A 12,136-nucleotide genomic window follows, 5' to 3' on the forward strand; every position below is an offset into this window, starting at 1 on the left:
TTTTACTGTAAACTGAGGAGGATAAAGCCAGTTGGGTTTATGAAGTTAGGCAAATGATTTTAAGGTAGCAATCAAAAATTAGTTTCTATAGCCTTATTCTCAAGGAAAGCATGGAGTTTCTCAGACATGAAAATGAAGTAAATGCTTATATTAAAAATGACAACTCAAAAGTACATTAGGTTTTCATGCATATTGTTTGGCAAGAAATATTGTGTGCCAGACACTGCAAGAGAACATGCAAATCAAAACTTAATGTCAAAAGAAAATCAGTTAATATTATAAGCCATATTGAAATTGTAACATCACCTCTGATGTACTCATACACAGGTTAATTTCAGAAAGTAAAAAAACAAATAAACCAATCACAGAAATACTTCTAGAATAGACTCCATATGTCTGAAGACTTTTAAAATTGTTCAGTGATTCAGATAAAAATACAACATCTTTCTTACCATAACTGAATTAGGTCGGTAATTGTGAGGATATTCTTCAGAGAAGTACTCCGTATCGTGGTTCAACCTTTGATGTCCACCATATTCTGAAGCATCAGAATCCAGAAGGATTTTATACTTAAGAATACTGTTAAGGTACTATGTCAAAATTCTGTTAAATGGGAAATAAATCAAAGTGGGAATTCAGAAAGAAGAGTTACAACATATTTAATGCTAACATACTCAATATATAGCAGATTTAAATATATATGTACACATATGGGCATGCGAATGAGAAAACATACAGAACCTGTAAAAACTGTATGACATTTTCTCTTGAAAATTTAATCTTAGCATAGTGACTCTAGTAAATAAAGTAGCTTCCCATTTTTTTTCTGTAATTTTCAGTGAATTACAAATTGACAGTATTACAGTGGACACACACAGCAATTTGTGCAATTATCTAGATTAAGGTTACACAAGTAAACAAAATAAGTGTCCTGGATTTGAATTGCATTTATTAATAACACAATTATGAACAATCATCAAAATAAAACCTAGTTTAACTGCCAGAGTCTGATCAACTGTTAAAGAAAAAAGTATATATATTTATAGCAATAAAACCTTGTAATTTCTTTAAAGGATCACAGAAGAATAAAAGAAAATTTATATTTAATAGAAGACCTTTTAAAACAAGCATTATTCTGACTTCAGTTGCTAAAATGGGGGTGTTACTTAGCATTTTAACAATGAGTTGGAACACCTGCATGGATACTTATAAGAACTATAAAAACAATTTTAAAATCCAAAAACAAGCAATAAAATAACTTTGAAGGAAGGAAATAAAAAAAGAAGAGAGGAAATAAAGTGCTAATACTTAATCTAATCTATAGTTCTTAGTTGGGACAAGAATAAATTAGTATTTTATTATTTTCTGGCATCCCTTCAGAAGTGTAAAAGTTTATTACACAAGCTATTTAGAATCCATGAGTTCCAATAGTTTAGAATTTCTTGTTCTGGTATAAACAGAACATCTTTTAGTTTCAGAAGTTACAACAGAAAGCCTCCATCTATACCCTTTTTCTGCCTCTCAAAAGAAAACAAAAACAAATCTCTAACAAAACAAAACAACCCCAAACACATACAAATAAATATACTTTCTATTACCACAATCTGCTTCCTTAATTTAAAATCACAGAAGAATCTTATTTTGATAGAGCTTGTATTTATTAGGATTAGTCAAGAACAATGCAACATGTTTTGTACTTACGGGTTCTTTAACTGCTCTTGGACTTCTGCATTTGCCCACCCTTTCAAAACAGGCCTGATTACAATCTAGGGATTTTGGTATTGACAGAATTGTCTTTATTCAAATCTTCTTACATTTCTCTATTTCTAACAGTTGCTGATGAACTTAGAAAACTTCCTGACTGCCACAGTCTGACCGATTTAAATCCCCAACAACAAGAAAGACTGTTCATTTGAAGTCTGACATAAAACAAAAGATCTCTAAACTAGAATTAAGTGCAATTTTATTCTGTGATAGTTCAGAAGACCAGCAGATTGCACAGGTTTTGGTGACAGAATATAAGAAATATGAAATACAGTTACAGATGAGGGAAGAAAACCAAAGCTGTCAATTATTGCATGATTAATGTTAAGTAATGTCTTCCTCGCAACTATTAGCACCAAAAGAAACCAATGTCCTAAATGCCACGCTACTTTTTGATTTCTAGAGGGTACACTACATTCTCTAACACTATTTCTGTTCATTGCTTTTCTTGTTTGTCTTTTAAGAAAATGTTAGGAGAAGTATACTTTGTTGTCAGTGTTAGTTCTCAATGCTCACTATATAGTTCCTCTCCTTTATTTTATAAACATGCCCAAATTGTCAGCAATGTCTTGCCATGCACAAAATAGCAAACCAAACTACAGCTCTGACTTTTTTCTTTAGTCTCCTTCCAAAGCCAGTATCATCAAGGGCTGCTACTGCTGCACTGTATATTTTATGAACATGGCAAGGGAATGTCTCCCTCAAGCATTTCACTCACTGCTACTATGATCTACATTATACATTAAATTTAATAATTTATCAATGTTGCTGAGAGGCCTGACATCTCTAATGATTCCTTTAAAACTATTTACAGCAAATGCAATTGTTATGGCTGTACTAATTTGAAACAAATTATCCAATTTCCTTAATCTACACCATAAACGTATGTCTTGCAGTGCTCTCTAGCAATCGCTGCCTCTCCACACCTTGCAACACAGCTTATTTGGCTGAACTGCTGTTAACCACATCCTGAAAAACGGGGACAAAAGCATTCTAAGATCTTCATAAATTAGAAGGAAAAATACTTAGTTTGGTAAACACGACCATTTCCCTTCCAACTTAAACCTCAAAAAGAAGTTGCATTAACATTTCCAAATCGTATGAACATTTAAGCTTTGAATGCTACCTTCATAAAAGCATTAAACAATAGTTCTGCATTTTAATTAAGCACATAATAGAAGCATTTTATTTTGCAGTGAAGTCTCTCTTGTTTCAGTGACAGAATGGTGGAAATACTACCCTGTACTCTCACTGAAAAAGGACCAATTTCTGTTCAGTTTGATTCTCTAACTGTAAATTTCTTAACTACTACAGTGGAGTAGAGCAGTAAAAGCAATGAACTCTTGTACAGATCGAGCTGGAAATGGAAAGTCTGTCATTATATACCACATTAATTACTGAATTACCATGCTTTTATGATATTTTGAAATACATATTTTAACACAGATTTTTAATTTAATCTTTTGCATGCTTAATGACACGTAAAGCACCACCAAGTAAAGGCAAACTATAAAATGAAATAATTTGTATTTCGTTCCTCAACCTTTGGTATTGAAAAATGAATACCAGTGTTAATTGTGGGGATGATGGCCCTGAATAATTAGGGACTTTTCAGACAGGACTTTCTATTGGCCAGTAGGAAAATGGTGTAAGACTGAGTATTTATAAAGAAACGGTCCTCTGTATAGTCTGGTTAGATTCATACAGTTTTATTTGAATGTGTTTGATCTATGATAGATGTTTAAGTACAGTTGGGTCCTCTGTATTATACATAAAAGTTCTATTAGAGAGATTACGTGACAGGACACTTGACCTATCGAGTTAGAAAATCTGAATATAACTGAGCAAGACTGGAAATGTAGAAAGGATAACTAAATGTGCAAAAACACTGTGTCATCCTGACTGTTTTGCCTCCAGCTTTCATAATGTGTTTTAAAATCAGGTTCAGGCACTGCTATAGTTTTCAATTCATCATACAATTAAATGCTTAAGCACCCCTACTTCTGTTTCTGTGGTGTTTTCCAGACATGTATGTAGAGCTTGAGTGTGAATGTAAATATTTATTTTCTTTTCAGCTAAGATGCAAATAAGCTCCCACCTTCTTGCTGTTCTTCTCAAAATAGAAACAAAATATCTTAAAAAGATTTAATTTTTATTCCTTGCTACCATTTCTTAGCTTAAAAAAACAAAAAACAAAACAGTATATAGTTTAGGGGACAAAGCTAAAGCACATTTTAAAAAAAGATCAAAAACTGTGCTGAAACACCTACTGTATGGCTGTATATAGGAACTTTCAGAAAATGAATTTAGGCTAGAAAAAAATACAGGTACAGACAACAGACATGAGAACAATTTGAAAAAGCCTTTGATCCTTTAAACAGTCCTGGGATCAACTGAGCCAGTTATAGAGGCAACAACAGTAACACTGGAATGACTGCACACTTAATACACGTGGAAATTATAACCTTATGATGAGATTAAATAGACTCATTCTCACTACACCCATATTAACAGCTAAGGTACACCCTCCTCCCTGGAATGTCCAAAGAAAATTTTGGGTGCTTTCTTTTGTTTGTACAAAGCAAACAACTCATTCAATATTTCTCAAACGAAATCCTTTAGAGAAATAGCTGTGTATATGCTCCCATAATTGTATATCACATATAAAAGACCAACTCTTCTCAAGAACCCTATATCTTACTAAAAACTTCCATATATTTAGTTATTGTTCTAAATATATTTGCAGAGGCTGTACAAAAGCAAGAGATATTTAATTAGAGCATTTGGCACAACATAATGGAATGCATGAGAAAACAAACAAACAAACAAACAAAACCCAAACAGCTCTCCCCACACTATCCAATTAATTGTCATAGATTTTTGAAGAAAAATATGCTCAAGCACTGTTATAACAGCTCACCACATGCGATCTTGCGCATGACAAGAAGAAGAAAGCTTTATAAGCATGGAATAGTGAACAGAGAAAACACATTTTCTTACAGAAAAGTTAGACAGATTCTGTATCAGTATCGACTCACCATTCTAATCCAGAAACAGATATTAGGGGATGGTTTCCTTCTTTCAAATAAGTTATATCATAGTAGATTAAGTGAAAAAAAGTTCTTCCTCAATCACTAATACAACACCAAATTACAGAAAAGTTCTGCTTTTACTGAAAACAGACAGTGAACTGAAACAGTTACATTAGCACAGTTCAATAAAGAGTTATAAAAATAGACTTCAAACCCCAGAAAAAAAATATCAAAACTTAAAATGAACTAATAAGCTTTTAGATTAACACACCTTCTCTCTCTTACTAGATAATATTGCTGGAGAAGGCAGTATGTTTTCAGATGTGCAAGACCATTAAGAAGCAGCGGTGGGAAGGAGAAAAAAATAAAATTCTGAGAATTCCAGGGACTGTAATTTTTATAATAAAGAAATGCTAGAATGTAGAATTCTCTCCTTTTAGGCAGAAATAAGTTGATACAATTCCCATACATGTTTATACCTATCTAATGCTCCTGCCTGAAAAGACAGAGAATATGTGACTTATTGAAGTTGGATGTATTGAAATTTTTAATGAGGATGCATTTAGCAACTTAAAAATCATCCTGAAGCATAGCAGATGAAAATGAAGGCTGACTCTGCCTGATGCTAAGCACTGAACTGCTTTTTAGTACAGTTAGTTTATTGGCTACATACATAGTGATTGTACAAGATAAAAACTTCCAAATAAAAATCTTTAATGATTTGGAAATATTCTGACAAATCTAACCTTTAGACTATGGTAAAATATTTTTGCCCATGTGAAATAGGAATCAAAAGCCACCTACAAGTATTTTACCAGCATTTCTCTTTTCTCTTGTTTTAGCAACTAGCATGCAAGTAGTCTACACATGAACTAAATTCAATATTGTAATAAAAGTGGATGCTTAGAGGTCAGATTGAATAAACCAGCAAAACAGTAGGATGACTCACATCCACATATAAAGCTGAATATACAAGTCTTTCCAACTTTGCTCATTAAAAAACAACAACAACAAAAAAAAAAACAACAAAGAAAAACCTCACCCTAAGCAAACAGCATAGAAGTTACTAAGGATCAACCCTTACAAGCATGGATTAAAAGTATGTCATTTATGCACCAAAATTTCCTTTTACTACTTTAAACACAAAAATAGCTTATCCTGCTTTTTCAGTACTTCTCTATTCAAAATTGGAAACTACACGAGGCAAAACATGAAGTTCACAGATTCCACGTTTCATTTGAAGCCTTCACAGATACTAGTCACAACCAGAAGTCCATATGCCCTTAAACACATCATTATCTGAAATAATGTTTTTCCTTACTTATGCATATTTTTCTGTTCTTTAGATACAGCCAGCAGTTCAGATATGTAAGACACCAAGCTAATTTTGTCTACTTAAATCTCTCAAATAGCCAAAGAGAAACACTGCCTTGGTTTTAGTGTGAGAACAGGTCGGGCTGTATATACTTGTTTACTCACTCTGTAGATGCAAAACCCAGAGTTATTCCAAGAAAAAATGAAAATAGAATGGCTTCAATTCAGGGCAGCTCTTAGAATAAAATCTCTCTCTTTCTTCAAAAACTAAAGCTGGTTACACAGAGAATTAGAGAGCTTCTGTGTTAAAAAATTGAAGTGCAATGCTTTAAAAGTGCCATTTTGCTTACCACAAATAACTTATCTTTTGTATGTTTACAGAAACTCATTGTATATGGACAGTCATGAAAGCAATGTGGGTTTTTGTTTTTTTGTTTTTGTTAACTGAAGTTCAGAAAAATCAAGAAATCAACTTTAAACACAAAAATCTTTCTCTGCTGAATCACAGAATGGCTTGGGTTGGAAGGGATCTCAAGGATCACCAAGCTCCAACCCCCCAGCCTGTGGGCAGGGCTGCTAAATGCTAGGTCAAGCACTAGACCAGGTTGCCCAAAGCCCCATTCAACTTGGCCTAAAACACCTCCAGGCACGGGACACCCACAACCTCTCTGGGCAGCCTGTGCCAGCACCTCACCACCCTCTCTGTAAAAAAAAACTTCTCCCAACATCTAATCAAATTCTTCCCTCCTTTAGTCTAAAATCATTCCTCTTTGTTCTATCACTATCTATCCTCATAATGAGTTGATTTTCCTACCGTTTATAATCCCAGTTTCAGCTCCATTTAGTTATTCCACTGTTTCAATCTATTTAAAATCAACTCTGAGTGTGGCTTGGCATTATCAAGAGCGTGTTTCCCAAATTTAAGATGGTTCCAATTATTTACTTATGTGTAATCAAGCTGACAGAAATAACACAAAACTACTATTTAGGAAAGCTACTGCTAAATAGATTCAAGTTAATTAGTGAAAAACAGCTCATCTACGTAAGAGAGATGGCCCCCACTTACCACAGAACTTTATACTCCCACAAGAGTGTAGAAAAGAATATCATAAGGCAGCCTAAAGGAAAAATGAGATCATCAAACATTTAGTTTGAAAGGGACCTCTGGTGAAGTCAGCTACAGGGTTAGACCAAGTTTCTCAGGGCTTTATGTAGTAAGTTATTCAAAAGGTTATTCTAAGGATTGAGCCTGCACAACATCATGAGCAATCTGTTTCAACACTTGCTTGCCTGTCTGCACTACGGAAAGTTTCTGTTTGGAAAAGCAACATTCCTAAAATTAGATTTGTAGTTAATAAAGTTGTACCATGGTTGTAAGGCCACTCCAATTCAGACTTTAGACTGGATTTACTGGAACCATGCCCTGCTCAAGAGCAAAAGATATATAGGAAGTGAATGTCATTCTGTTCTTCATAGTTATGCAGAAAAGCTGTTGGAAAATGCACTGATATATAGAAATCATGAGGATGATAATGAAGATGATACATTACTGTTACATACAAAGGTACTAGCTGGTTTGAGAAGTCAAAGCCAGCAGTAATGACTTAGGGCTAAAGGAAAATACTACAGAAAGGGAGAACAGATAAGATGCCCTGGCAAAAATTTTAGTTGCCAAAATGTTACTGCTTGAAGAAGACACCCTGCCAAAGAGGGAAGATAAGAAATCAAATGAAAAAGGAAAGGAAAGCACCTGTAGAACTGAAAATCATTATAACGCTGAATTGATTTTGTAAAAGAAAAGCTATGGTCACAGTCATAACATGAATTACTAAAATGCAGAACAGAACCAAGAAATATAGTTGCAGATCTAAGAACGAGGTAATAATGAGTATGTTAAAGGGACAAAACTATTTGCTAGTAAGACATAATATGAAAAACAAGAACTCGTTTTTTAAATGTACCATGTGTGGAGGAAAGATAAAGAAGATATCAGAAGAACTGTAAAAAAGCCCATAGTTGTTACGACCCCTTTTTGTTTGTTTTCTTTTTAATAGTTCTTTAATTTCAATAACAAAGCAAGAAATTAGCATAATTTCAAGGTGAAGGCTACCATTTTTCCTTCTCTAAAAACAGTCCAAATTTTGGAGAAGACTTAAGGTGTCAACTTCACAGAAGAGTATATCAGAGAGTTTTCAAATCAAATTAAACATCTTGTCTTCATGATATTCAAGTCAGAACATTTACAGGATAGTAGAAGTCATTTATAAGTTAACTAATGATTCAGCACTGAAGGGGTAGGGGACAACTGCTATACCTTTTTGCTTCAACTGAACGTACATATGGATGTATATCAATACATATCAGCTGATAATCACGAAGATAAAATGCTGATTTAGCTTTGTTGCAAGATAACGAGCCTTATTAAAAAAAAAGGAAAATAAATATAAAGTAATTTTAATGAGACTTCTGGCTGCAGAAAAATTGTTTAACAAAAGTCAGCATGAAATCTTATGGAAGGAAAAAGGGTTATTTATGAAATCTTTAAGAAAGTTGCTTTTAGCCACATTCATTCTGTCACAAATTTTTCTCACTCTCATACTAAATTACATGTCCAAGCATGCACTATAAGCATACAACACAGAAAACAAAGGATGTCAGTTACCAACAGTTCATTATGCCTCTTAGGTTCTTCCTGATTCATAATGAGGATGCAGCTACTGGACAAATCTTTTACATCCTCTGAAAGATTACAGTTGTTCTGAGTTGTTATTCTTTGCTTTAGTATTCTCCTCACTACAGTCTCTGTAAGTGTTAGAAAAGATTGCTGTTCACTGTCTGCTTATCCTTGTTTACTTGCAATGTGTCTGCTTTCCTACTGTGCTAATGGGAAAAGGAAAAGCATATGTTAAATCTTGTTGCCATCCCACTGCTGTTAGGATGGAGGGTCGTCTGACAAGTCAGCTGTGCCACAACAGAGCTGGTGACACTTAGCTACCTTCCCGTCTTGATAAGAAAACTGATTCCTTTGTTCTGCTTCTGGGATCAACGCTCTCCACTCTGAATACAGATCATTCTTTTAACTCTTATTTTGTTGCTTCTGTCAGTACTTGCACAAACATGTTTCCATTCATGTATTTTGTACATACTAGTAACACTTCTGTTACAAATGTATATTTTGACATCTTCAAAATACTAGATTTGTTCAATTGTACTACAGGGCCACAGTAAATTTAAGAAATGGTCCAGGGTGAATGGTGGGAAGTTCAGCTGGGGTAGATGCAAAAAGCTAAGAATTATTTAACTGTAGGAAATGGTACAAAATGAGAGGAAGTATACAGTTGAAAAACATTGGCATAAACATCACGCAATTCTAATTTTTCAAGACCATGAATCTTTATAGCTCTGTGGATTTGGAAAACTGACAGAACTATGACTTGGTTTTGACACTGAAGTTCAAGTAAGCTAATTCCAGAGGAATGGTTGAGAAATTTTAACAAGAGAAGATGAGAAAAGTGACAGCAGTATCATCTAAACAGAAAGAATCTCTCTACATCGTAAAAATGGGACTAAGAATAAACAGCGTTTAAAACATGTTTGAACATATTTCAATTAAGCAGTAAAGGAATCATTCTAATAGTAGAGACAGTAACACACTGGAAGAAATCTTTCTACAGAAGTGTGGAAGTTATTTTGAATTTACTATTGTTAACTTAAATGGAAATTAAAGCTCCTTTTCTGCTCTTCCTTTCAGCCATCACTCTTCTCAACAGAGGAAACAGTCTGACTGCAGACAAGCCTTTGAATCAAATTAACCACTACACCATAGAAAGGTTTAGCCAAAATTAGAAAAAAAGAAAAGAGGAAACTTATCAATAGTTTCCTGTTAACATTTAAATTATCTATAACCAGAACTAGAAACGGATGATCTAGGTGTTGATTATTGTTACATCTCCAAACTGAAGCAAATTAGGCAGAAATTTGTTAACACAAGCTGCCTATTTCTCATGAAGAAGCTTCTGCAAGAGCACCATTTATGAGGTAAAATTCCAGTATCAGCATAGAAATATTTTCTTCTCCACATAAAGAAATAGAAATTGAGAAATAGCATATGCTGCCCTAATAGTTACACAGATCCATTGTGCTGGAAACCTGTGGCTTTTCCTACTCAGATCAAACTTTTTCAAGATGCATTAGTAGGCTATATTTCTAATTCACACATATTAACCTTAACGTATGAACTACCTTGATAGAATTTGGCATTTAGCTGATCCTAAATTAAGTTCTTTGTCTTCATTTGCTGTATACATGCTGAATTCTAATAGGCAAGAACAGTTACATAACTGCACTTCAAAGCAGCCTGCAAAGCAGCATCTTTGCCTTCAGCAATCACACTCCAGTGACTCATTCAAGTGACCTTATTTGCTCATTAGAAGCTCTTGGTGCAGGTTGCAAATGTCAGAGAGCCTTTTTTTTTTTTCCAAAGAATATTTCTCCAGCATTTCAGTGACAATATTTGTGATATTCAATATTCGTGTTATTTCAGGCCTTATCTAGCTACCTGCATATTGACAACTCTGACTTTCAATATATTAACTGTAAATTCATGCCAACAATGAGTGTATGACTTTATGATGTTCATTCACTCTAGCTTCACAATGCTTTGGAACATTATGTTATATAAAAATGGCAATATTTGTAATGAGGTAAGCATTTCTTTTCACACTATTGTTTCCCTCTTTGTATTTTAGTAGTGTAGTATATGACAATATAAAATGCCAAGACACTAACAGACATAAGCTAGTTGAGATTTGGTACTGCTCAGCAACACAGACTTTCATGCCCACATCCACTATTAAGGTCTCAGTCTTTGAATGTTTCACACTAGGATACATGATCTTAAGCAAATAAGAACTGAGCAACTCACTTAGAAGGGAAATACATCAACAGAGAAGACAACGGTATAAGAGAGAAGAAAACTGAATTCAAGCTAGCTGTGAGTCTTCATTAAGCTGCTTGTTCAGAAAGACTTTACAAACTATGCAATACTAGAAAGACTGTAATGTCTACTGTTATTTCTCTATAAAAGTACAAGTCAAGTTTGCTGTGCCAACAGGCTACAAATAAAGAGCTGCTGGAAGAAGGTAACGATAAGGACAGCTGAATGCCTACAAAAACATTGGCCAGAGACTCAGGAAGCTCTGTATCCTTTAATGTAACTAATAACATACCTGAGAAGTCAGAAATAGCAACAGTGTAGTTATCTATATATTTATTAGAATATGTGCCAAAGCCATCCAGTTAATACAGACAAATTTAAGACAAGTGTTGCATACACAAATCTGATTAATCTTTTTTATTATACAGACTGAAACTTAGGTATGGGTAAGTAGAATGATCTACACTACATCACTAAGTTTCTTTCCAATATCGTTCAGTAGAACTTTTTATTAAAAAGAATTTAATCAATACATTATAGTACTTGGCCTTAAGGCTTATTCAGCAAATTGCCTCTCAGAGTGCCAAGTAAAAAACCCACTCATTTCTTAAAATAAATACAACATAGGGTAACAATAAGCTCTTGTTTTTAGTAGTTCTGCTTCATCTTCAAGTTCCAAAGGGAGAGTAAAGAATTGCTTTCAGAAGTGGAGAAGTTCTGATGTTTTAAGGTCACGTGTGACAACATTTCCTATTTATACTTTCATAAAATCTCAGGCTAAAAATTACAAAACTACACATAAAATTCACTACTCTAATTGCAGGACATGAGTTAGAAAAAAAAGAGGTTCTGCATGAAAAACAACACAGTGTCTTTAAAGTAAACAGATATTAACCACTGGTCAGCCAAATATTGGCAAGCAGAAGAGAGGATGCTGAAATTGGCAATAGTGGTTGCTAACTTCTGGATACATTCCATTTAAAAATTGGTATTATAAACATTTATGTATTGTTGCTATACTACAAACGTTTGAACGCTATAAAAGACTGAGCTGCAAGAATACATCATTGTGGGTTTTTTTTTGCCTATA

General features: G+C 33.9%; 1 protein-coding gene across 2 annotated transcripts in view; it reads right to left on the reverse strand.

The window, feature by feature from the left end:
- The window catches only part of GBE1 (1,4-alpha-glucan branching enzyme 1), a 156,452-nt gene that overhangs the window by 12,285 nt on the left and 132,031 nt on the right, over positions 1-12,136 (reverse strand). For both annotated transcript variants that reach the window (XM_065741857.1, XM_065741856.1), the window contains exon 15: positions 453-570. In XM_065741857.1, the coding sequence (XP_065597929.1) occupies positions 453-570 (118 nt within the window). The remainder of the gene's footprint in view (positions 1-452; positions 571-12,136) is intronic.

Source organism: Cyrtonyx montezumae, unplaced genomic scaffold, assembly GCF_038088225.1.
Source record: "Cyrtonyx montezumae isolate F1298 unplaced genomic scaffold, pur_monq_1.0 scaffold_3, whole genome shotgun sequence".
NCBI lineage: Eukaryota > Metazoa > Chordata > Aves > Galliformes > Odontophoridae > Cyrtonyx > Cyrtonyx montezumae.